Here is a 27,879-nt window from a genome sequence, read left to right on the forward strand (position 1 = left end):
TATACGGTTTGAGAGAGGATCTGAGAGGGGTGGCAACATTTCCAGCAACACTGAAAACCCTCTCGGATGGTGCGCTCGTTGCACTAACACACACGTACCTGCGTGCGACTCTGGCGAGCAAAGGGAATCTTTCCCGGTTGTTGCTCCACCATGTCAGGGGGGTTTCTTTAGGGTGGATGCATTCCTCCTGCAGGTAGCGAGTGAGCTCCAGCTCGGCTCAAACTCTCTTCGGGACGGTTGCAGAAGCAGTGCATGTCCGGGACTTCAGCAGGTCTCCGAGCGTTTATTATTATTTTTTTGCCGCTGGTGGCAGCTCTGTCTCGGCCAAGGACTCTGGCTGCGCAGCAGCTGACGTACTGAAAACCAAAGTGCTCCCAAAGGAGCGAAGTAACGTTTCGTTTTGATACCAGTGCAGCCATCCTTCTCAACATGCATCATTGAGTTGAACCAAGTTCAGTAATTGCGGTGGCCCATGATGCAGCGCGGTGGGCTTCTTCAAATTGCGATATTTCATTTTTGCAGTTACCGCGACAGCCCTAATTTCAATAAACATTTTATTGAGCAAAAAAAGTAGCGCACGCAATTCATTTGAGCACAACCATTTAACCCTTTGATGCATAATGGTCACTACAGTGGACAGGTACTCAAAATTGTTATTTATTTGTTTTTGCACAGCTGTTGAAGACTTTAATGCATTTGAGCCCCTCCATTTGGACTTCAGTAAGCCAAGCCAACATACTTTATGCTCAGAATGCAAGCTGTCAACTGAGGTGGACATGTAATAAATTATTAGTAAATTATAAAATTTTACAAAAAATATTTGTTGAAATTTGTTTCATTCACACCTAAAGACGAATGAAAAAATTGTTAAAAAAATCATGGTTGAAGATTTTATCATTCATGCATCAGAGGGTTAAGGGGAAAAGTGGATCCATTTTGAGGAGGTTTTCTTTTTATGGAGACTATATCCTCTTTCTGTAGGATCCTGGTTGGACCAAAGAGGAGATAAAATTATCTTCTTCTTTTTCTTCTGATCACCGGCTGATTCTCTATATCAGTGGTTCCTAACCTGGGGGTCCCAACCCCCACAAGGGGGCGCCAAAGCCTCTCAGTGGGTCGCAGGACCTCTCCACTTTAAGAGGTTAAAACTTCATTTATTACTTGTTTATAGCCTACATTTTGCTCACATTTTTTTCATGAGTGAAAATTTTACTGATATTAAGACAGGAAATAATTAGTACAGAAAAAGTAACACACTTTTAAGAACATTTTGCTCAGCTCACTGTTTTATTTTCAAGTGTCAAAAGTTCATTAAAGATAGGACTGGTTGATTAATCACAGCGTTTACAGTAATAATCTAGAATAAACAGTAATATACACATTTAAGTACATTTTGCTCAGTGTATTTTTTATGTGTCAAACGTTTATTGAAAGGAATGATTGATTTATCAGTGTTTACAAGAAACAATGTGTTCAGAAAAGTAACACAAACTGTCAAGCACATTATGCTCTGTTTGGTTTTGTTAATGACTTTGTCCTGTACTGGACCCTACTATTACTGTTATCTATTGAATCAAAGCATATTAAAATGTGCTTGAACAATTTTATCATTTCTTAATAATGTTTGTACTAGAAGAGAGAATGGGAGGGGGTCGTCAAAAATTTTACTGGTAAAAAATGGGGTCCCTTGGGAAAAAGGTTGGGAACCACTGCTCTATATGACTAGCCAGGGGACAAAAGAACCTCCCTCTTCTTCTTATGCACAATGGGGTGTAACACACCTTCGATCCTGAGTCATGTTATTTGTTGGCGTGCTAAAGGATTTCTGACCACAGATGGGGGGGGGGGGGTATTCAGCTCAGAGTCCAATTGATTAGATTTTGAGCATTTGCAAAAACTGAGTCCTGACCCTATACTTTTCAGGAAAGCGTTAAAATAATAATAATAAAAACTAAAGAAAATCCAAGTTGTCCTTTACATTTCACTTGTTTAGGAAGTACCTTGATTAAATGTTTTAGTTTTATGAATATATTTAAAAGTAACAGGGTTGCGCATGTTTCACGTTGTTTCCTCCTTCAATATATGGATGCATTGAGTGATGTGCATCCCTGTGATGGGGAAGGTGCGCAGTGTCACAGGCTAACCTTTCTCTGCACAACACCTGGAATCACCGCGGGTGGCTCAGTGGCTGCAGGTGACTGAAAAACCGACGTTTTTCTTTCCATTAATTGTTTCTATTTGTTTAATGTATCTCTCTCTCTTGGCCTGCTCCGTGTTTTTATCTGAGTTCTGCCGCTGTGAACAGGAAGTACTAGTAACACCGTAAACACTGGCGAGGCTCTGAAGATGGCAACTGTTAATCTGAAATAGTTAGGAAATTATGGTAAAAAAAAAAACTTTGCTATGCTGTGTATTAAACAAGAAAAGTAGTTTGTTTTGAAGGCGGCGTATCAGATTTGTAGTGTTGACAGCCGCTTTACCTTTTCCACCACATGAAATGCGCAGTTTGCTCACATCATGAGTGTCTGTTACTAGGGTTGGGAACTGAAAACTGGTTCTTGTTGAGAACCGGTTACCATCGTTTCAATTCCTAGGAACCGTTTGCCACTTTTGCAGCTGATTCCCCTTATCAATTCCAGTCGGCACAAATGACGTCCCTGCGCCCGTTGAGTAGCTTACGGAAGCAGGAAACATGGCGTCTAAGTGGCACAAGCACTCGAAAGTTTGGTTATATTTCACAATAAAGCATGAAAACAAGGTCACTTGCAATAATTGGTAAGGAATTGGATCAATCGACAGAATAAACAATGCCACTGATATTGATGAAAACTTATCAATTCCCACCCCTATCTGTTACACAGTCTTTATGGTCCGGTTGCAAATACCACTAAACTGATGACATTTTCACTCTCCTGAGGAGACACGTTAGCTCTGCATTAGCTGCATTAGAGCTAGGTGAAAGGGTGGGCAGTGTTCTACACTCACCTCCACAGATGCATTGTTGGAGCCGTAATTGCCCGTGCTCCTGTGTCTGATGTACTGCTTAAACTGCTGCAGGCTGTCCAGCACCGCCTGTTGCAGCAGATCACCGACCCTAGCTGCTCCTCTGATACATCCTTCAGCTGGAATAGACCTCAGTTCCTCCACGCATGAGTGCAGCCGGGCCAAATTACCGCGAACCTGCTGCAAAGCCAAAGAAACAAAGTGATCAAAGGAATAAAAGTAAAGGATAATGTGGTAAACAACAGGTGTATTTTTAAAACCTTACCACGAATGGCAACAGACACTCCTGCTGCCTGCTGACGGCGTACAGGCTGAGCAAAGGGATCCTACAGGGTCCATCCAGACTGCAGGCCAGAGACAGAACATTCTCCAGGGCATCACAAAGCACAGAGAAGGTCTCCGACCACCACGGCGGCAGCGCTTCCACAATCAGGACCCTGGCTGGTTGCCGTGGAAATGACGAGGACCAGAAAACCAGATTCCCAGAATTGTAGGAACTCATTGGCCCCTTTTTGTTGTCCATGGATGCCTGACAACAACGAATAGTCTCCGTCAAACTTTAAACAGCACATAGACAGTTCTATAAGAAAAAACTGTTGGATTTTACTCATGAGTTTGGCTTTACTTGTGAGAAAATAACACCTGAGCATCATGGTGTTCAATCTTGGTGTGTAACTTCATCTCAAGTGGTCCAAACAAAAGATTAAATAAACTATTAGTTGTGTGAATGTTTACAATTCTTTTCTTGTAGTTGTGAGAAAGAAGACTGAAAAAACTGAATAAAATGAACATGAAAAAGTCATGAATACTAAGGTATTATAACTATGAATGTTCTAGAATAAACCTGAGTTTAAATGTGTCATACAACCCCTTTTCATTTCACATGTGGAAAGAAAAAGTCCTTAAGTGTTACAATGAAAATAGTTATTATTTAAAGCTTTTCCGTAAGTTTGTTGTGCTGTCTTCACCAACTAAGATGGCTGCCACTACCCATGATGCACTGCACTGTGGCATGTGTGACTACAGACATATACATGGACGCCACATGGACTGGGGTCTATGCTAGGCTACAAAGATCAATACTAATCCCACGTGATCTCTTCAATAGTACACCGGTTGTTGCAACAGTAGGCTGCACAAAAACGGACATATTTGCCCACTCTGCATTGACTTAGGAGAGTGAGGAGACAAATCCAATATGGCGCCGACACTGTTACGCTCTCCAGCGTCCAATAGGGCATCTACACATTCATGTCAATGTGTGTGACAGCTGACAAAAAACAAATAATGGAAACAACATTTACTCATAACTCAAGGCCAAATATTAACACATTTCCTGGTGTGTGTGTGTGTGTGTGTGTGTGTGTGTGTGTGTGTGTGTGTGTGTGTGTGTGTGTGTGTGTGTGTGTGTGTGTGTGTGTGTGTGTGTGTGTGTGTGTGTGTGTCCTAGAGTAATTTCTGGTTAATTTCATCATGCTGCCATATATTTTTATCTGCCAGACTACATTAAACATTGTTTTCTACAAACCCTAAACAAAAACACTTATGATGAGTCATTATGGAGCCAGTTGTGCACAGCTGAACTGGCGGATTAGAAAGTTAACAGCAGTTTAGACTCATTTTTGATGTTTTATGGCTGATTTGTTTAGTTTTACACTGGTGTGTCATCATCACTTCACACATCTCATTAAAAACATAACAAACATTACCCTGACTGTGGAGTTCTCCTATTCTGACCCAAACTGGTCTAATCTACCCAATCTTTCACCTCAGCACTTTCTTCTTGCATCACCTGTTTTTGACTTTTCTCTAAAGTCCAGTGCAGTGCAGCTTCCTTTTGGCTCACAGAGTCAGATTTTCTCTCCATTACATGTGGCAAAGTTGTGTATATTATGCAATTATTATTCATACAAAAATAAAATATTAATATAGATGATTAATATGAAATTATTTTTATAATACTTAAGACATTACAAATTAAATTAGGTTTAGATAAATTTGGCTAATTTGTGACACTGTGTGAGCTTCAGCTACTGCAGCTAGGCGACATTGTTCATATTTAAAAAGCTTCTAATGAGATAATACATATTTTGAGTGCAATATTAATGAACAAAAAACACGATAGACTAAATTACAAACAAAAGAAATGACTAAAAACAAAACGTTAGGTGTATGCTTTTAACTTTAATCAATCTAGCTAGTATGTTAGCGTTGGCTAACGCTAGCAACATGCTAACATTTCTTGTTTACTCACCTAACTGGAAACAGCCTGTTGTGGAGAACATCTAGCTGTAGCTGATGCAAATGTCTGTGGTAGCTGAATCTATCTGGGAAATATTTTTAACGGAAATTAAAAAAAAACGTTTTTGTCACACCTACACGCCTTCCACGATAGCAAGCTAGCTGTTAGCATCTCTCTTAGCAGCTGTTATTTGTCCATTATTTGAATGAAATTGTGTTCATTGTGCAAACGTAAACTTCATGCTTATTTATTACAGACATGTGAGACATTATTAAACTTACCTTTTAGTTTAGAGGAGTTTTGTTCCTGAGATATTCTTGTTACAGCAGCTGCTATTCTAGCCAAACCAAACCAGATTAAATAGGATCAAGTCTGCAGATGAGATTTTTATAAACCAAGAAACATGCAGCTTCCAGTCTGAATGAATTGTTTACAAAAATAAAATAAAAAAAACAACCAAATATAATAGGATCAAAGAATTATTCGAACCATCACATTATTTTTAATTGTATATAAGTGTGACAGCACTCTTTTGTTTGATTTAATCATAATTTTTGTGTTCAAAACATTAGTTTCCAGAGGCAGCCACACTGAATTCAATGGATTCCGATTGATAATAATGAGTTGTAGATCTCTAAAGATGTTTTGAGAGTTTCAGTAAAACCCATCCAGTAGCTCATGACATGTTTTGTCTCTCAGTAGTGGACATTCATAAATACAAGTGATGTTCCCTGAGAAACTGTGTGGTACTTGTTCCTTTGAAATACGATGCAGGCCATTCTAACATATGTATTTTCGTCAGACCCTATTACCTGCATTAGAAAATAAATGGGGAGGTGGTCTGGTCAAAAGTGATAACACATCAAAGTAACAATTTTTACCCAAGAAAGGAGAGTGTATGATGACAGCGGAAGAGTTGCATTGCTGTTAACCAATCAAAAACAATACATTTACATATCATGAACAATAATAAGCAAGACTTATAATCCTGTCGTTCTCTGCCCCCCACTCCCTGAACTACCCCAACCTCACCTTACCCCTACCTCAGTCCACCCCCTAAAACCAGAACACAAGATTTTTTGGCAAATGTATTGCAAAAAATATAAATAAAAAATAATACAAAAAAAATTCCTTCAAACAATAAATACATTGCTCTGAGTATAATTTATTAAAATTTTCCTGTGTATAAACCAACAATTCAACAATACATACCATTAATATCTTTCCATGCAAATCAAATCTGATACAGTTTTAAAGTGACAATATGTAGTTTTTACCATTAATCTCTGGAAATATCAATTGAAAAGTTGTAAATGAATCAAAAGATACCCAATTGTTGAAAAATATTGGTGGTTTCATAACATTTAACCATAAAATCAGGTCTAAAATACATGGGAGCAGGTCTAAGTCTCTGGGCAACGCCGTATTGGATGCCATGTTTCCTTCTACGGAAGCCCGTGAGGACAGATATATTTATAACAAATGGGTCAAATTTTTTCAGCATTAATGAACATTGTTCTTTTACACAATTACTTCTTTACTCGTTGCCAGTGATGAAAGGGAATCTGATGTTCTTGTTATTTTGCTGGAAGTTGCACTCCCAGGGATTTTTTACCCTAATGGCCATCTGTTGATAAGGTCTTACCTGAACACATAAATAATGCTTACTTGCAATGATTTTGGTATCTAATGCCCCCATCACCAGGGAAAATACACACTGTCACTTTAAGAGTTGAAAAACAAGCTTTTTGCATTTTTAGTAAACCAGAAAGAGCATTTCCATCAATTCACTAAAGAAATCCAACATAAAAATCTTTTCTATCATGAACTGCCCTGCATCCAGATGTTTTTCCTTTTATTTTCTGAAGATAAAAAATCAACATGAGTCAGAGTAAAGGGACAGGCTGTAAAAAGGAAATGTGTCCCTGGTGGTTGGTCAGCTTGATTGAAATGCTTTCCCATCATTGGACCTGTAGAAAAAGGCACCTTTCAGTCTACTTCCATGCAATCAACATATTCTGGGAATCAGGGCAAAGCATCAGGTGAAACAAAATGCATCCTGCTTTTTTTCTTCATAAATGTGCTAAACATCTACATTTTGCACACTTCTACACTCAAATAAATCCTTACTAACACATCATGTAAACTGCATTTTGCCTCGTCAGGATATAGATAACTATCATGAAATTTGGAAAATAAACATCTGTTCTTTGGGAGATAAGTTGAGATGTGCACATTTTGTCAGTGATCGGATTGTACCTTCTCTGCCAAGTCTCTGCATCTGGTTTAACCGTTTCCTGATGATTCGTTACTCGTTGCTGCTGATTTGAAATGATGTTCTGTGAATGTGTGCATTGTGCTAACTTTTGGAACCCACTTGCTGCTCAACTTAAGTCCTCATCATGTTCTTACACACCTTCCAGCTCTCCTTTTCACCACCTACCTGTGTGCTCTAATGTTATAGTTCACATTTAATCCAGGCAGGGTGCATGGGGTCCTATGTGTAGCTCCTCACTGAGGCAAATGTGGAGCACTCAGTGTGCAACTCAAGGCCTCTGTAAAGGGATTATGTGTTCTGATATGATTGGAGTGTAATCATTCTTACGCTCCTCCAAACTCACACATAATAAAATCTACTCATGGATGCACTTTCTAATTTTGTTGGGACAAACACACTCGATGTTCAATAGAAGCTTTACATAAGTGAACTAATCTGCTGCTCCTTTTTGATTGATTTGGTGGGGGTTGGTGGAAACTTTGCACAGTGGTTTCAGTGACTTTTGAGAATGGTGCCGTCTATCACTGCCTCAGTGCCACTCTCTCGGTCCGCCAGGCGATACCTCTTTCAGAAGCATTTTTTTCAAACAGGACGTAAGTCTCCACCCATGCCTAGACTCCCACTTTTAGTTTGCTGTTCATACCAAGTTGCTGGACTCATCCTGGATCACACTGGTCCATCTCACAGAGCTCAAGGAGAACATTAGTTAGAGTGAGGATTGGAAGTTTTAAAAGATAATCTATCCTGGAACTCCTATGAGCAAAACTGTGAGAAAAAGATTCTGTCTAAATAGTCATAAAGTTGTTGTGCATATCGGCTTGTTTGACCGTAAATAGCAAAACTGCTCTAGGTGTCATGACTTAAACTAAAAAGCCCTAACTAACTATACGGGATACGGGATATTGTTATTTTTTAATGGTATTTGTTTTGAAATAGAAGTGCAAATAAAGACACATTGTAAGCAGATGAGCTCTTTAGGTTGTAGTGAAGGCTTTAGTTTCAGGGTAATAGGTGTGACTTGGTGTGTATTGTGAGCTGGAAGATTAGTTTTTCTGGCGTCAGCGCTAATCTTGGCGAGAAAAGGAAATCTTTGAAATGCTCTTAGAACCTGTTTGTACTGAACATAAAGCTAAAACTGTGTATTGTGGGATTACACTGAGCTTTAAAATTACTCGTGAGGCCCAACTTGATTATTGGGGTGAATTCATACACAAATTTATCCAAATTTGAGAGTTTAGGAGGAGAAAAAATAATTTATAGCAAGATATAAGAAACAGTGGACAAAGTTCTCTATGGCACCAAAGTATCAAATAAAGCACAAAACTGATAGATATAAACCAGAAACTATTCTATCATTTTTTAATTTAATTAAGCGTTTGGGATTTGTTTGAAGGACAGTCACTTGATTGTAAATGGTCAATGGCCTGTATTTGTAGCGCCTTCTTAGGGTTCGGCAACCCCTCAAGGTGCTTCACAAATCAATCAGTCATCCACCCATTCACACACTGGGGACGATGAGCTACAGAGTAGCCACGGTAACTTCAAAAACACTTTAAATGTACTCTGAGTAATTTGTTTTTCATCAGGAGGTTCATGTTGGAAAGTTTTATAGCTACAGGCAGCGTTGTGCCCTCCCTATCTTGACAATGCTCTGGTCTATGTCATAATTGATGACCCGAGCCCTACAACCCACAAAACATCCGGGTCAGATTCAACATCCACTAAAACGTTAAAAGCCATGGGGTCTCATTTATCAAACATTGTATAGAATCCTTACTAAAACCGTACTTAAGCTCAGCAAAAAAAATGTACTTACACCAAGTAGGTTTGTGATCTATAAAACATGGAGTACGCACAGCTGCACGCAATCTCCGCTTCATAAATCGGAGACTAACGAGAATGTTTCTCAGCTGCTTTTTAGTCACATCCCGCCCTCACCACGCCCACTTACTGCCACAAATAGTCAATGCAAAGGGCCTTGTGGATCTCATGCATATACATCAGCCGGCTGTTCCAGCGCTCTGCCAATGATGATGGCGACCGTAGATCAAGGCAGGAAAGCGCAATTTCACAGAAGCAGAAATTGAGGTACCTGTGGGTGAGGTGGAGAAATGAAAGGAAGTGCTTTTGCGAAACAAATAAGAGAAAATCCACGGAGTGGCACAGCGTTGCTGAAGCCGTCAATGTTGTGAATTCTTCAGAGAGATCAGTGGCGGATATTAAAAAAATATGGTCCAATCGGGATTCGATCCTCAGACTCCCAGGTAAAAGTCACACGCACTAATCAGTCAGCCAAACGGAGAACTTCCCTGTCCAAGTAGCCAGGGTGCATCATTAATCGAGTCACAGTGATAGGACACTGTCGCAGACGCATGACATTCTGTCTCAATCTGTCCCCCTGCTGATTTCTGCATTCCGTATTCTGTCTTCAGGCTGTGAGTGTGTGTGTGCGCGCATGTGTGTGTGAGTGTGCGCGTGAGTGTGTGTATGTGTGCATGTGTGTGTGTGTGGGGGGTCTTGTTCTGTGTGAAAACTAAAACTACAAGTGATAATGCTGCAGGATTTCATAATTTTATCCTTCTCAGCAGCAGCACTGCAGGTGATCTCCATGTCCAAAATGCGCGTAAGCAAGGTCCTTAGTCAACTTAAAGTTGCGCACATTTTTCCAAGTAGTGCTCGCTGCAGAACCACAAAGGCGGAGCTGCACCAGAGTCTGCCCCGCCCATTCCATCAGAGTCAGTCCAATTCCTTCCAGTTGTCAGACCTGATAGCATTCTGGAACCAAAGAGGGTGTTATAGCTAATATCATCTAAAATGCAAGATTGAGGACGGAGATGAGAAGTTAATTGAAAAGTTTTTGTGAAGGTTCCATATAATTAAAAATCTAACTTTTGGAACTTTTTACCGTGTTATATTGTCATTTCCTCATAAGAAATACGCCAAAGCCATTTTTGGCCTCATGCACGCATTTTCCTCCCATCTCAGCTTCAATTTGGTGTCCTCCCCCTGAAGCGGGTCTGGTCTTGGTTCTCAAATCTGGATACTCAGTGAATTTTCTGACAAATTATTTCTGAAATGACTTCCACTGTGACACCGCCGGAAAAACCATACATCCCATCTACAAAAACACACTGGATGGCACAATTACATGTGACACCACTTGCCTGTTACCAGATGTAATGGTGAAGTGGTTGTGGAGTCAGATTAACATGCTGTTTTGCCCAGGTTCGCCTCCTAGGAGCAGCATTGACTTTTTTCTTCCTCTCTAGCTACACTTGCCAGTACTATGTTTACAACCATTTATTGGTATACCGTTTAAAATATAATGACTAATGTGCTTGTTTTTATATTTATTTGTTTATTTAGCCAGTGTGAGTCCATTTGTAAGCAAAGTTTCAACTAAAATGCTGTTTAGGAACGATCAAATTCAAAGAACTTTTAGAGACATAAATATTTTGCAGAAAATAAACATTACAACTAAAATATAAACAACTTAAACGTTTCAGCTGGCTAAATAGATCAAATACCCCTGATTGCAGTACGCAGATTGGGGCAGGGCGCAACATGGGCGGAGTCAAACGTTTGAGTCTGCCCACCGCGAAGGCGCCATGTTGAAAAAACCAATGTAGAGCCCGGCCGCCATTTTAGATAGGTCTCCTTCGCCCCAGTGCATTAATTTCTACAGAGGAACATAATTACACAACTAAAAAACACATTTTTATCAATGTTTTTCACAAAATCAGATATGGTGTGGCATGATAGTTAAAATATAAATATGATTAAAGTAAAAAAATTAAAATGTAAAATTCTATTGGTTGCTCATTCTGCATTGACTTTGGAGAGTGAGGAGACGAATCCGATATGGCGGTGATGCTCTCCTGCGCCCAATCGTCTAAGAATTCATGTCTATGATGTCAGCATAACAATGATAATCAAATAACCTGTTCGGTGGATTTCAATGAAATAGAAGGTCCAGATGATTAAGTTTGTAAAGAAAAATTGGTTGGTTTAACCATATTGTAAGGAGAAACTGTCTTTACTCAGTTTTATTGTTAAGAAGACTCAAAGGTTGTTTTCATCGATAAACTGCCGATAATATCTGAGTGTGTGTGTTTCAGTTCAATGAGGAAACCAGTTTGACAATTAAAAGTTTTAATTCTTCAAATTAAACTAATGATTTTGAAAATGACAAACAGGAAATAACAATCAACATTGGCAACTTTGTGGGACAATCTTTAACAGTTGATATGTTGTTCTTGCTCAAATAGACCTTCTGGTGAATTTATGAAGATTGAGAATGTTGTGAGTTGTGAGAGTGATATGATCTGATTATGGATGCGTGTGGGTGCAAAGTGTGGTGAGATGAGGTGAGATGGATGCGTGTGTGAGTCTGAATTTGCTTCAGGAAGAAACAGGTGTCTGAGTGAAAAGTGATGGTTTGAATAAACTTAGGTTTAGTTGGAAAAGATGCATCAAAACGCTATCTGTCGTGTTTTGCCTCACCGAAAATCGGACCCTCTGTTGGACCCGGGACGTCACCTTAGGATGATGTTTCATCCAGGGCACCTTGGCTGGCAAAGAAGACAAAGATGCGCCGCGAACCGGTCCAGAGTTGCCCTCGGTACACGTTGATGGTAAAGCGTTTTGTCGATGCGCTTTCTTAAGTTAATTCACTCAGAAATCAAAAGACTCGGTAATGAGTCTGCGTTAGAAGTTGCGATTCAGCTATTCTGTCTGGCTGACAGAAACAGCGTGAGAGGGGGGGTGGGGGGGTGGGGTGGGGGGATTGAGCCAATGGGCTCCGTGCCCCGTTAGCGGTTGTTCACACGTCCTCTCTCTTTCGTTGTCAAGCACGAACTGGAATCATAAGACTGAAACTTACCAAAAACCTTTCTCTTCTCAAAGCAAACGTGTGCGTCATCAAATGTGTCTGGAGTTTACTGTGGGAAGATGTGTGTGGGTGTGTGTGATGGTTTGTGTGTGAAGGTCAGCCACAAACATCCTCAACACAATCTAATTATGGATTCATTAAGCCATTATAATTACCCCAAAGCATAAGAACCATTCATTTGATTAAACACATTTATAATGAGCAAAATGATAATGGTTACTTTAACATTAAAATCAAGAAAAAGAAGTTTAAACTTTATGTTTTGACTTGGTCTGGGTACAACTCATGGAAACACATCTTCTGGTAGACTGCAGGTGGCTGATGTTATGGTTTCCTCCCAGACTCGCTGGCGTTCAGGTCTTAATCTGTGGGTGAAAGTTCTCAATGACCCAGCTTTGACCCAGCTGCGTCCAACACCACCATTGTGACAGAAAACCCATATTTCCTCACGTTACAAGTTAAATGGAATGGGTGCCATTTTTAATTCAGATCTGTTCTGATAATCTTATTATTCTTTATTCTACTCTTTTGTATGGTATTTATAGTATGTCTTTTAACTATTTTGGTACCATTATTTATTATTGCGCCTGACACCAAGACAAGTTCCTCGTGCTGTAAACTGACCTTTACTGCTAATGACAATAAGAACAGTTCTGACTATGATTTGTTACACCTAACCTTATAATTAAATTAGAAAAAGCTTTTGTATGGGGCACCATTCATTATTATTTATATCATGATCAGGTCTGGTGCCAAAATGTGTTTATGTAAATACCACCAAATACTAAGGTTATATAATATTCTATATACATTCTTGTTAATAAAACAGTACTAAAACGATGGTAATACATTTACATTTCTATGAGCCCTCACAACCTTTTACTGAGGTTCAGCTCCCACTGAACTAAAAACGTATGACCTAGTCCACCTGAACAGGAACAGTGAAGTGAAATTGACATTTAACATTGGGCTTCTAACTATATTAAAGCTGAAATAGCTATGAAAAAGGTTCATGCATTTGATACACTTAAACATTCTTATTTATCACGTGTCATACGTCTTCTTTTTAACTGAAAGTCCATTATTTTATCTATGCTGCCATTATTTTATTAATTTTTTTAATATTAATTTTACAAGTGAGTGTGAAAACAGTATATAGACACATGTTTGATTTTCATACATTCAACATTTCATACTTAATTTGACCTCCCTAACTCTAGCCGTAGTTGGGACTCAGGGTGTAGTTTTGACAACAGGAGAGCTCAGGAACATTTTAATTTAAATGTTTTAGAATTTAAAAAGACAATGATCTTTTATAAAGCACCTCTCAATATAAAAACCCCAAGGCGCTTTACGTACATACATATCACATACACATATAAAAAAGATTAAAAAAAATATGGTTGAAATTAGAAAAAAATCACGATTCAAAAATTGAAGGAAAGGGAAAGAAAAAATGAATAGGAAAGAGGAAAATCAGTGGACACCGGGAAAGGTTGAGTTGGTAGAAAGAGCCAAATAAGGAGAGGGTGGTGATTATGGCCTGAACAGGTGAGTTTTTCGCTGCTTTTTAAAGGAGACCACTGAGTCCACTGATCTAAGTCTCAGGGGGAGAGAGTTCCAGAGTCTGGGAGCCACAGCAGCAAATGATCTGTCACCTTTGGTCTTTAGCCTGGTGCTGCACAACCAGTAGACTTTGAAAGTTAGGAACTGAGATGTATTAAGCCTCATTTCCACTGATGTGAAACATATTTAAACATACTTCGTGGCAATTATTTCTTTCCATTAGCAACAAAGTGTAATGCTTTGGATGAGCCCCAAAGCAAAGGGATGCTATTATTACATTTCGAGTCTAGTTTTTAAAACCTACACTTGCAAAACACGTCAATCTCTGCTATTTAGTTTGGGCCAGACAGGAAGTCAAACATGAAAGTGGTGTCAAACATCTGGAATCATTCAAAATAAAAGTTGCATGTAGATGGATGTACGTCATCTCCTGTGAAGCCCCCATAGCTGATGAAAAAAGAAAAAAAAATTAAACCACAAACCTTTTTAGATGCACGCTGTCTTTCTCCTTGCTTGTTATTGTGTGGACTTCTGAAATCACGTGTGTTGCAGTTCTGGTAGTTTGTGATTGATGATGGATAATATTGTTGGTACACAAGGAGACCACAGATCAAATGCATGATCTTCCAAAAGATAAGTAAGTAAATAATTGAATAAATTCAGATCACTGTTAAAAAGGTTTAATTTAACAAGGGATGAAAATGGTGGTGTCTAATACTGGTCCTCGACAGTCAATGTGCGGCATGTTTGAACTTTCCGGAACCGTGCTGCTCTGAGTGGCTGCATGTTGGAGTAGCTCTGTTGACTATATGTAAGTTTAGCCTTTTTCTGGACATTTTTTCTTCTAGTTTCTCAAGAAAAACTGAATATTTTTGCAAATTTTACTTTTCTGTTTCTAGTGCTGTGAAGCTTAGAGGATTTTTACAGCTGTTTTTTCACTTTTTTCACTTTTTGAGCATTTGTTATGGTGTGTAACCATGGCAACAATCTGGTTTACAATCGGGAGCAGCTGATTAACATTGGAAAGACTGAAATAATACCTCAACTGAATCCACAAATCCCAAATGAGCTAAAACGCAAGAAGCGTGGGTGCAGAACGGGAGCAAAACGGAGACAGAGAAAGAGGAAATTCAAATCATCTCATCCATCGATCATAATGGGCAATGTGAGATCACTGGCCAACAAGATGGATGAACTCCAAGCCCTTTCAAGGACTCAGCCAGAGTATCGGCAGTGCAGTGTTATGTGTTTCACTGAGACGTGGTTGCAGGTCCATATCCCCGATTCCAGCGTCTCTCTGCCAGGATTCCTAACTGTACAAGCAGACAGAGATCTGAAGAGGAGCGGGAAAAGAAAAGGAGGTGGAGTGGCAGTGCTTGTCAACAACAGATGGTGCCATCCAGGTCATGTTTCAGTGAAATGTCATCTCTGCAGCCCAGATGTTGAACTCTTGGCAGTAAGTTCTCACCCATATTATTTGCCAAGAGAGTTCACCAATATTGTCTTGGCAACCGTTTATATCCCACCTTCAGCCATTGCTGAAAATGCATGTGATGCCATCAGTTCCGTTGTCGCTAAGCTACAAACCCAGCACCCCAATGCATTTGTGGCTATATCTGGTGATTTTAATCATGCCTCGCTCTGTGCTACACTTCTAACATTTCAACAGTTTGTCAGCTGCTCCACCAGAGAAAACAAGCCATTGGATTTGTGTTATGCAAATGTAAAGAATGCATGCATGTCCAAAACAAGATCTCCTCTGGGACAATGAGATCACAATCTTGTTTTTCTCTGCTCAGAATACAAACCACTTGTTCAGAGGCAACTTGTGACAAGAAGAACTGTGAGAAAATGGCCACAGGATGCTGAAGAAGCCCTGCAGAGTTGTTTTGAGACCACAGATTGGATGACTCTCTGCCAAGGATATGAAGAGGACATCAATGCCATGACTGGATGTGTCACTGACTATATAAACTTCTGTGTGGACAACATCATAGCCACCAGAACAGTGAGATGCTTCGCTGATAACAAACCCTGGATCACTAGTGAACTGAAGAATCTGCTAAATGAGGAAAAAAAAAGAGCCTTCAAGGAGGGAGACAGGGAATTATTGAGGAGTATACAGAAGCAACTGAAGATCAAGATCAGAGACAGCAAGGAGGCATACAGGAAGAAGCTGGAGAACAAACTATAGAGGAACAATATCAGAGATGTCTGGTCAGGGATGAAGAAGATCACAGGCTGGACACAGCCAATGAACTGAAAAAGTTCTTCAGTATGTTCAGTTCAGGAACAAACCCAGCATCCTCCTTGCCTGTCCCCAGCCAATCAGACATCCCATCCTCCTCTGATCCAACATTTTCCTGTCACACGCCAGCTCTTTTGTCCTCTAACACAGTCATGGACTCTTCTGGTTCTATAAATCTGTTTTCAACCAAGTCAGAAGATGCTGCTGCCCCATTTACATCCCCCTCCCACCTATCTGTCTCTAGAAGTCAGGTGAAGAGGCAGCTGGAGAGACTGAACAGAAACAAGGCTGCAGGTCCAGACAGTGCCAGCCCCAGAGGACTGAAGGCCTGTGCAGATCAGCTCTGTGGGATTCTGCAGCACCTCTTCAGCCTCAGCCTGGCCCAGGAGAAGGTTCCAGTCCTGTGGAAGACATCCTGCCTTGTTCTAGTTCCAAAGAAAACTTGCCCATCAGTCAATGATGACTACAGACCGGTTGCCCTGACATCCCACATCATGAAGGTCCTGGAGAGACTCCTGTTGGTCCACCTGAATAAGCAAACTAGGACATATCAGGACCCGCTGCAATTTGCTTATCGCCATGGAGTTGGAGTTGAAGATGCCATCATCCAGCTACTTCAACCAACCCACTGTCATCTGGACAAAGCAGGCAGCACTGTGAGGGTCATGTTCTTTGATTTCTCCAGTGCATTTAACACAATCCAGCCTGATGTACTTTGCCAGAAATTCCAGAAGACACAGGTGGGGGCCTCACCTATCGCCTGGATTAAAGACTACCTGACAAACAGACCACAGTTTGTGAAGCTGAAGAACTGCACATCAAACCAGGCGATCAGTAACATTGGAGCACCACAGGGGACTGTACTCTCACCATTCCTTTTCACCCTGTACACCTCAGACTTCCAGCACAAATCAGAGACCTGTCATCTACAGAAATACTCAGATGACTCTGCAGTTGTCGGGTGTATCAGAGATGGACAGGAAGCTGAGTACAGAGAGCTGGTGGAGCGCTTTGTGGCATGGTGTGGAAATAATCATCTGACCTTGAACGTGAACAAAACAAAGGAGATGATTTTAGACTTCAGAAGAAACAGGGTGGAGTCAAACACCGTTTCTTGATTGAGGAGTACAAATACATTGGAGTTCACCTGGACAACAGACTGGACTGGAGAAAGAACAGCGAAGCCGTTTACAAGAAGGAACACAGAAGACTGCACTTCTTGAGGATGCTTAGGTCCTTCAATGTCTGTAGCAAAATGCTACAGATCTTCTACAAGTCTGTTTTTGAGAGTGTTATCTCTTCAGCCATTGTCTGTTGGGGTAGCAGCATCAGAAGCAGGGCCCTGAAAAGGCTCAACAGCCTAATAAAAAGGCTGGTTCTGTTCTGGGGACGACTGCGGAACCACTGGAGGAGATAATGCAAAGAAGGATTCTCCAAGGTCAAGGTCAAGGTCACATTTATTTCTAAAGCACACTTATTATTGCTTCCACAACCCAAAGAGCTGTACAACACAGAAGATCAAATTGCAAATAAGTATAACCAAAAACCATAAAACCATGAAAATCAGCAAGTTAGGATAAAAACAACATTATGTCACACAATTATAAAATCAATGAAAATGAGAAATAATGACAATGACAAAATAAAATCATCCCACATAAAAGCCAGGTTGAATAAATGAGTTTTAAGCAAGGAATCAAGAAAAAGATGGACGACCCTGAGCATTCTCTTCACAAGACTGTCTGACAACGGAAGAGTGTCTTCAGTCAGAGGCTTCTTCAGTTTCGCTGCAACACTGACCGCTACTGAAGATCCTTCCTGCCAACAGCCATTGTAATATACAATGACTCTTTGATGACTTGATTATTATTATTATTCTGAGCTACTACAGCAATCAATTTCCCTCTGGGATTAATAAAGTATTTTTGAATTGAATTGAATTGAATTGAATAGTTTTCCTGCTCCTACACACTTGATTCAATGGTTGAATTAACTTTTTAATTTCCGAATTAAAAACGCACTGATTTCAATCAGGTGTGCTGGAGCCCAGAAAGGCAGAACCTATACAGGATAGCAACCCTCATGAGCCAGGATTGAACAAAAACAGGGTTAGAAGAAGTATTCTTCTATTGGTTGATCCTAAAAGACCTTTTAAGCATAGAGCCAGACCTCTCGGGTCAGCTACAGTCCACACTGACTCAAGCAAATGTTTCTCTTCACTGGTTGGAGTCTTCTTTGTATGTTCCTGGCAGAAAACAAATCCAAATGGCATTAAAGGTTTCAGTCCTTCCAACTGTAAGCGGCCTTGTTTTGGACCTTGTACTGTAACACAGAAAGAACACCATCGTAGAAAATAGCTTTGGGGCTTAAGCATGGCTCAGTTTTCATGCACAGAGATAAGATAATGAAGCACAAGGGAATAAAATACAAAATCTGAGTTTTAAATCACTTTAAAGCTGTAGGATGTGGTGCTGTTTATATATCAGATGTAACCAGATATACTATTACTTCATGCTCCCATCAGACCATGTGACCCACTAATGTCTTAGTGAATAGTACCAAGACTCACTCTGCCAAATGCAGACATCAGCACTTTCCTCAGAGCTTTACAGAACCTGAAGGCTTTAAGACTGTGAGGCTGTGGTGAGATTAGAGAGCTTAAATCTCTGACTTCCAAAGGTCACAAAGTGTTCTTAGAGATGTAGGATTATTTCATACATCTCACTGCTTCTTATTAAAAAGGCTACAGCGTGGCGCTGCAGCTTTCCATTAGCTTATTAGACACGTAACAGAAACCACTCATCCACGGCCAAACGTAATTACGTATCAATCTGTGATCTAATTCCATCTTGAAACTCTGGGGACGCTTCCATCGTTAATTAGGTGATAAATGTGGAGCTTTAGCTGGTCTGAAGTCAAAGAACATCCTTGTTTTTCTTGTAGAGATGGATATTTGTGGACAATTTAGACTGGGATGTAATTTTTACCCTAATGTCTGAGAACAGGTTAATCTTTCCCTTTAACACTGGTAAATTCTCAGGAGGCGTTTGAGTTCATATCTGATGGTTCGTTCCGAAGGGCTGAAACAAAGGAAGCTCCTGATGGCCTTGTGACTGCAGCCTCATCAATAAAACAGTGTTCATGATGCACCGCAGGAGCGTAACACTCTTGGGGGGGTGGACTCCTGACGCAAACCTCCAGATGACTTCTGTTTGACTTCAGGTGAATATCACTTCTGGCTGATGTTGTTGCAGATAATTCTGATCCTTCTCTGTTCTCATGGCCTCTTTCATTTATTAACAATAACTTCAAGATTTATTGTCTGACTAAGAAAATTCTTGGGTGGCGTTCATCACATTTAGGCTGTTTTGAGATCACACTGGTTTCACATCAGCTCTCAACCTCAACCTTGTTTGATAAACAAAAACTGACTTTCTCATTCCCGTTCCGTGAGTTTCATGGTTATTTCCAGTTATGGATCAGCACCAGACAATTCTAGATGATAAGTGAAGATGAGTCAGACACACTAAGTTGATAAGTAGATAAATACTTAGTCAGATCTGATTTTAGCATTCTTGGGGATGTTTTATGGTAGTAAGCACTTACTAAACTTTTTTTAGTAGTCTCCGCCATAGGGGAAGTGTTATTGTTTGCCGCCTTGGAAGTAAAATGCCACAACTGACTCATTCCTCACTTCATGCATAAATTTCACTTCAGTATCAACTTTATTGAAATTGAAAAGGTAGCTTGAGATATTTTTAGAGCCGACTATGGCTGTGTCTCAATTCAGGGTCTGCATCCTTCGAAGGACCCAGCCTACTCGGCCGACGTGGGCTGGGTCCTCCGTCGGCCGGGTAGACCAGATGTTAACGGCTGTGAATTTGGACAGGCCTAGCCTTCATGAATCCCCGCCTCTCCCTCGGCGAACGTTCCGTCACCTAGCAACCGTGGAACCGCTGAGCAGACGGGAGAAGGAACTTTAAACGATGGAGCTCGAAGTTTTATTTAGATCTTTAATCATTTCATTGACTGTTGGAGAGCTAATTCAGAGAAAATACTTTCGACTAGCTGAGTCTGAGCAAAGATGTGATAATAGTTTTTAATACTTTCTAAGGGTCTTAATTTGACCAAAACCGATTTATCACCTTTTAAGACTTTAAGACCCAGCGGGATACCCTCTAGTAAACAATTCTCATTTGTAAACCAAAATAAAATTCAAGAGTTTAATGCAGAACTGATTTTATTTAGATATTTCTTTTATATGTACATGTTTAATCTTCCTTAACCATTTTTTCTAGCAAAGTAAAAGCTGTCAAAGTAATCCCTTCTTTCCTGTGCCCTCTGCTGCTCTGCCTCCCTCTGCAGCCTCATGTCCTCCCAGATCAGCTCCAGATGCTGGTCATCGCTGTCACCTTCCCCTGGATGCCCATTTTCTCCAGAATAGTCTTAACAAACATGTAAGAAAAGAAACAGGAAGAGAAAAGAGGACAACCGGTTATTCCTTTCATGTTTTCGCAGAAAAAAGTAAACTGAAACCAGTTTTTAAAATATGAGATGTTATTGTACCTCCATGCCACAGCCGCCGAATACTTTGCTCCAGTGATCATGTGGTCCATCTTCGCCCTAAGCTTAATAAAGTCCGTGGTTTTCTCTTTTGTCCCTAAAATACAAACTCCTATTAAAATCAGGGGGAAAACGTAGCGGGAGAAGTACGACACCGAGCGGCCGAACATACGAGCCGAGACCGCAACACAAGCACTTTTACTGTAACATTTCTAACTAAAATAACGTTCATGTATTACAAAAAGTCCTTAACCTAACAGTTTTCAAGTTTATACTGACATTTATATGCGCAATCCTCTCCAACAGCTCCCGCTTCACTGTCCGCCATTGTTTTTAAGTTTTTCTGCTGGCCGGCCCGCAAGGCATCTTGGGAAATGCTACCTATTGAAGGATACACCGGACCCATCCTTCATTCAGGTGAAAAGAAGGCCGGATTCGTCGACCGCATTTGAAGAAGTCTTCGAATTGGGACAGGCCGAGTCGCGGTGCTGTGACGTAACCGGCCGACGAATCCGGCCGACGAAGGATGCAGACCCTGAATTGAGACACAGCCTATGTTACTAATTCACTGTTAGCATTGTTAGCTCAGCGTTAGAACAACGTTCGCCTCTAGCCTGCTTCACTCGACATTAGCCAACTCAAGCCAACTCAATCAACGAAAGTTCTGTCTGATTGTATCCTTGAGGTCAAGCAATGGCTAGCTGACAACTTCCTCCATCTTAATGACTCCAAAACTGACTTACCGTAAATCCTCTAATACAGGCCGGGTCTCCAATTTTGGCCGGTGTCGGAGTCAGCGGAGGTAAATAATTGCCGGTCTCTTATTGTGGCCGGATGGAATGTGGTAACAAGCAAGTACGAGCGTCCCAGCGGCAAGGTAAAAGTCCACAAATCAACCAGCAGGTGGCAGTAGGGGTTCACGCAGACCTTTATTAGGCTTTTTCTTCAACGCTTTGTAACGCTACAGACACGATCCTCTATCACGCTCCTAACACACAGAGTCACGGTGTCAGTTAACCATGCTAATTCAACCTGCTCCACAGAACACACATCACCTTCCCTGTGGCTTACATAACACTCACACAACACGCAAATCAGCACATAGGAACTAGCAGAACATAGGAAACACATATAACACAATACCCAGAATTCACCTGGCTTACAACCCCAGCCAGGTCATTACACTATCAAGTTCAAAGAGAACGTGCTGATTATGCTGCAGAACACTCTGGAGAGCAGCAGTAGGGGGTGTATGAACTACAGTAATCCCTCGTTTATCGCGGTAGATATGTTCCAGACCTGGCCGCGATAGGTGAAAATCCGCGAAGTAGGGACTCCCAGCATGCCCCTCGCGGGGATTCCCTCCACGTCGCACCTACGTCACAAACAGCGGCTATAAACGGAAGTCGCCTTTCCAGCTCACCACTCAGTCATCGTTTCTTCAGATTCATGATCAGAGTTTCCAACCTACCGATCAATCCAACGAACTATCAGCTCATAGTAAGTTATCTTACTTACTTCTGGAAAGCCCGGCATTTCCGTGTCACTTCGTTGACGCTCGAACGCTCAGGGGGTTTCCTAGAGCAGCCGGCGTTTCACCGACGCTATCACTTCCGCGTCTGTGAAACCACGCTCCCTATTGAATTATCGTATGATCACATTCTCTGTGATCAGCTGTGCCAGACCGTAGGTACTGACACGCGATCGTTCATGTCGGTTCATTTCCTTTAATGTTTTCTGTCTTTTATTTGCGCCTGATGTGTATCGCAACATGCTGTGGAGCGGGGCGCTGCGGGCATCACCTTGTCCTCCGACGCGCTGATCACTGATACGGCCGCCAAACAGCGAGCGCTCCGCTGTTTTTGCGGTCGGTAGATCTTTTAGAACTGCAGTTCAAAGGTAACTCATAAGGTGAATATATATGAACCCAGGCAGCAGTTTTTCTTTAGAATTGAGAGGAGATGCAGGGAGATAATAAACAGACAGGACAGAAAAATAGTCAAATAAAAACAAGTTAGTTTTTGTACCTGCTGTTGCAACAAACAGACACCATTGAAGGTCATCAGAAGTGAGGAACAGAAAATGAAATAATTATTTTAATGTTTAGAGCAGCAGGAACTCCGAGAGGCTGCAGGCGCATCAGTGAGTTTGTGGCTGCTGCGCAGGGGGAGAGGGCTGAAGCAGGAACTACCCTTGTTAAAAGAAATGCGTTTAACTTTGAAAATGTGGGTGCAATTTTAATTGTCAAAAACTCCAGCGAACAATTAGTTCATTTTGCTCAAATAGAAATAAAGGCCTGCCTCTAATACTGGCCCTCCTTCCAATAAAGGCCTGGAGCTTGATGAGCTTGAGTCAAATACAGGCCCGGGCCTGTATTAGAGGATTTACGGTAATCGTTTTCAGTCCTAACAGTACCACGGCAACTCATCAACATGACCTCAGCTATCTCTCACCTAATGTATCCTCTGTAATCTCCAACCTTGGAGTAAAAATGGATCAGGCTCTGAAGATGGATGTCCAGGTCAATAACACAGTTAAATCATGTTTTTACCAACTAAGACGCATCTCGAAACTAAAGCACATCCTGAGTGTCCGTCTTCTGAAATCGGTGGTCCACACTTTTATCACCTCAAGGCTGGATTACTCCAACTCCTGCTTATATGGCATCAGTAAAGCAGCTCTTTCTAGACTTCAGCTGGTCCAGAATTCAGCAGCTAGGTTGCTGACTGGAGCTGACAGAAGACAACACATTTCTCCAATTCTGAAATCTCTCCACTGGTTGCCCGTGCAGTTTAGGATAAATTTTACAATTATGCTTCTGACTTACAAATCCTTGAACCATCAAGCTCCTCCATATCTGTGTGAACTTGTCCATTACTACAACCCGCCGCGGGCTCTCAGGTCTGAAGATAAGCTCCTCCTAGCTGTTCCAAATGCACGTTTAAAAAGCCGTGGAGAAAGGGCTTTCTCTGTCTGTGCACCGAAGCTGTGGAACGCATTACCACTGCTAGTGAGGCAAGCACCAACAGCTAGCATTTTTAAATCACGCCTGAAAACTCACCACTTCAACCTAGCTTATATAACATAATTATGACCATCACTTACATCTGCATTGTTTAAAAATGGACTTCACAATATCAACTTCCATACTATTGAGGTTCTTTTTAAAATGTTTTTCCTATTTTTATTCTCCCTGTGTCTTATTGATTTTTAGCTGTTAGCTTTTGGGAATTTTGATGTATTTCCTTTTTATCTTTTATCTGTGTTCGACATGTTTGTATACCGCCGGTTTGATTAACTAACATTTTTAGTGTACAGCGCCTTGTTTGGTTGTAATGCCTTGTGAATGCGCTTTATAAATAAAATTGGATTGGATTAGAGTGAAGCAGAAATGTTTAGTGGCTTCTTAGGGTACAAGAATTAACTTATGGTTCGCTCCTGTTTACTGTCTTTGCTTCCTTAAACAATTCTGGAGCTGTCGGTTGTCAGGTTCGATGGGCTGAGCTGGAGTGGTTATGAGACCCAGGCGCGGAGAGAATGGTGGATGGAGACTGATATGTGGCAGCGTGGGAAGTTCTCTTCCCGTATGGTTTGTAGAGTTAGTGTCTTAGGTCTTAGAATGGCTTGGCGTCTATCGTTAGATGATGACTGAGTGCCGGCTCCGCTGTGACAGGTCCTTAAATAGGCTCAGTGGGATGACGTCACCGGGAAGCGTCGGTGACAGGCATGCTGGGAACTGGAGTGCAGCGCCAGCCCGGCCCGCAGAGGAGGTTAAGAGGAGGAGTTCATGACAGGACCCCCCCCCCCCCCCCCCCCCCCGCGAGGGACGGCTCCAGAAGGCCCAGGGCGACGAGACCAGAAATCAGCCAACAGGGAAGGATCCAGAAACGAGCGGGCAGGCTCCCAGCTACGCTCCTCCGGACCGTAACCCTGCCAGTCCACCAAATACTGCCATCCACGGCCCCGGCGGCGGGCGTCCAGAATCTTGCGGACGGTGTAGACGGGGTCCCCATCGACATCTCGGGGCGTCGGCACCCGGGCCGGAGGCGGATGGAGAGGAGAAGACACCACCGGCTTGAGCTGTGAGACGTGGAATACCAGGTGCACCTTAAGAGTGGAAGGGAGGCGCAGCCGGTAAGCGACCGGACCGAGGACATCTCGGACTGGGAAGGGCCCCAAAAAGCGAGGCGACAGCTTCCTGGAACCAGCCTGAAACCGGAGGTTTGCGGTAGAGAGCCAAACCCGGTCACCAGGCTGGAACACAGGGCCGGGCCGGTGGCGGCGGCGGTGTTGTCGGGAGTACTCCGTATTAGCCCGGGTGATGGCGGCGCGAGCCCTGATCCAAGCGAGACGGCAGCGGCGGACCATATCCTGAGCTGCCGGAACCTCCACCTCCGGCACCTGATGGTCAAAAAGAGGGGGCTGGTATCCGTAGCAGGTCTCGAAGGGCGATAGACCCGTGGCGGAGGACGTCTGGAGGTTGTGAGAGAGCTCCGCCCATAGGAGGTAACGAGGCCAGGTGGACGGTTGAGACAAGGCGAAGCAGCGTAAGTAATGCCCAAGCTGCTGGTTTGCTCTCTCCGTCTGACCATTAGTCTGGGGATGATAGCCTGACGACAGACTGGCGGAAGCGCCCACCAACCGACAGAAAGCCTTCCAGAAACGTGAGATGAACTGAGGCCCTCTGCCAGACACCACGTCCTGGGGAAATCCGTGGAGCCTCACCACATGATCGAGGAGGAGCTCCGCCGTCTTCTTAGCCGTGGGGAGCCCTGCCATAGCCACTAAATGCACAGCCTTCGAAAAGCGGTCGGTGATGGTGAGGATGGTGCCCAGGTGGTCGGCAACGGGAAGCCCCGTGACAAAGTCCACACCTATGTGAGACCACGGCCTTTTAGGCACAGGGAGCGGTTGCAATTCCCCGGCTCCAGGTTGGGTGGTGGACTTAGACCGGGCGCAAGTGTCACATGCAGCGGTGTATTCACGCACGTCCTTTCTCATAGAGGACCACCACAGGGCCCGGCGGAGGAACTGGAAGGTACGAGCCTGGCCTTGGTGTCCCGCGAGCCGTGAACTATGCCCCCACCTCAAGGCCTCCTGTCGACACACGGCCGGAACGTAAAGGCGGTTAGGAGGCGTCTCTGGGGGCGCCGGGTCAGCCGGGAGAGCCGCCCGGATGGAGGCTTCCAGGGGCCATTGCAGGGCGGCCAAGAACCGTTCGGTCGGGAGGATGGACCTCGGTTCAGGAGGCCTTGGATCCTGGGTGTGTTGACGGGACAGGGCGTCCGCCTTGAGGTTCTTTGAGCCGGGGCGGTAGGCGATGTGAAAGTTATAAGGTTCGAAAAAGAGGGCCCACCGGGCCTGACGAGGGTTGAGTTGGCGAGCGGTCTGAATATGGATGAGGTTCTGATGATCAGTCCAGATTAGAAAAGGAGTGGGGGTACCCAGGAGCCACTGTCGCCACTCCTCCAGGGCCCACTTTATCGCCAACAATTCCCGGTCCCCGACCCCATAGTTCTGCTGGGTAGGAGAGAACTTCCGGGAAAAGAATGCGCAGGGATGGAGTTTGGAGTCCTGGCCACGTTGTGACAGTACGGCTCCCGCACCCGTCTCAGAGGCGTCCACCTCCACAACGAAAGGCCGGGTTAGGTCCGGGTGGAGGAGGATGGGCTCGCTTACAAAGCGGCGGACCAGCTCATGGAAGGCAGCAACAGCCTCCGGGGAGAGGCGGAAAGGGCGAGGCTGATTGGTTGTTTTCGTCAGGGAAGTTAATGGTGACGCCAGGGCGCTGAAGTTGCGGATAAACCGGCGGTAGAAGTTGCAGAACCCCAGGAAACTCTGCAACTGCTTCATGGTCTTGGGTAGTGGCCACTGCGCGACCGCCTGAACCTTCTGTGGGTCCATGCGCAGGCCCTGGGAGGAGATGATGAATCCCAGAAACGAGGTGGACTCCTGGTGAAAAGCACACTTCTCCAGTTTACAGAATAAGTCGTGCTCCAGGAGGCGTGACAGAACGGCTCGAACATGCTGGGTGTGTTCCTCGGCCGTGCGGGAGTAGATGAGGATGTCGTCCAAATAAACAAAAACCCAACGACCCAGCATGTCACGGAGGACATCAGTGATGAAACGCTGGAAAACGGCAGGGCTGTTGCAGAGGCCGAAGGGCATGACCAGGTACTCATAATGTCCAGTGGGTGTAATGAAAGCGGTTTTCCACTCCTCTCCTTCCTTTATGCGGATGAGGTTGTATGCACTGCGGAGGTCCAGCTTGGTAAACAGTGTGGCTTGGGCAGTGGCGTCCAGAGCCGTGCTCATTAAGGGAAGAGGATGGCGGTCCCTGATGGTGATTTTATTCAATCCACGATAGTCTATACAGGGCCGGAGGTCACCTTCCTTCTTCTTCACAAAGAAGAACCCTGCCGCCCCAGGAGACGTGGAATGTCGGATAAACCCCTTCTGGAGAGCCTCATTGATGTAAGCGTCCATCGCCTGGGTCTCTGCCGGGGAGAGCGAGAACAGCCGACCCCGAGGCGGGGTGGTTCCGGGCTGAAGCCTGATCTCCAGATCGTAGGGGCGATGAGGAGGCAGCTTGGTGGTAGGCTCCTTTGCAAAGACCCGAGCCAGATCGTGGTATTGGGGTGGAAGGAGTGTTAAATCCACGTCCTTGGGTGGTGTCTCCCTAGGCTGTGATCCTGGAAGGAGTGTTAAATCCACATCCTTGGGTGGTGTCTCCCTAGGCTGTGATCCTGGAGACGGATGATGAAGGCGACAGTTAACACCCCATGCCATGACTTTACTGGTGGACCAGGAGATGTGAGGGTCGTGGAGGCGGAACCAGGAATGACCCAGAATGAGAGGAGTCGTAGGGGCGTGAATGACCAAGAAATGAAGGGTCTCTACGTGTTCTCCGATGGTCATCCGGAGGTTCTGGGTTCGGTGCGTGATCGGATATGGCATGAGAGGGCGCCCGTCCACTGAGGTGACGGGAACGGGATGATCGAGGAGGGTTAGTGGAATCTTGAGCCGGTTGACCAACCCCTGATCGATAAAGCTTTCTGCAGCTCCGGTGTCGAGGAGGGCCACCAGGG

General features: G+C 43.3%; 1 protein-coding gene across 3 annotated transcripts in view; it reads right to left on the reverse strand.

Annotated features, from left to right (window-relative positions):
* The window catches only part of m1ap (meiosis 1 associated protein), a 175,017-nt gene extending 169,402 nt beyond the window's left edge, over positions 1 to 5,615 (reverse strand). For 2 of the 3 annotated variants that reach the window (XM_054747426.2, XM_054747424.2), the window contains exons 1-3: positions 5,527 to 5,615; positions 3,269 to 3,532; positions 2,986 to 3,183 (exon numbers count right to left, since the gene is read on the reverse strand). In XM_054747426.2, coding sequence (XP_054603401.2) covers positions 2,986 to 3,183; positions 3,269 to 3,526 — 456 coding nt within the window. In that variant the 5' untranslated portion in view covers positions 3,527 to 3,532; positions 5,527 to 5,615. Of the gene's footprint in view, positions 1 to 2,985; positions 3,184 to 3,268; positions 3,533 to 5,257; positions 5,331 to 5,526 lie in introns of all 3 variants that reach the window. The other variant, XM_054747425.2, reaches the window with a different exon arrangement.
* Positions 5,616 to 27,879: the final 22,264 nt, after the last annotated feature.

The sequence above is a fragment of the Nothobranchius furzeri genome, chromosome 2 (genome assembly GCF_043380555.1).
Source record: "Nothobranchius furzeri strain GRZ-AD chromosome 2, NfurGRZ-RIMD1, whole genome shotgun sequence".
NCBI classification, from domain to species: domain Eukaryota; kingdom Metazoa; phylum Chordata; class Actinopteri; order Cyprinodontiformes; family Nothobranchiidae; genus Nothobranchius; species Nothobranchius furzeri.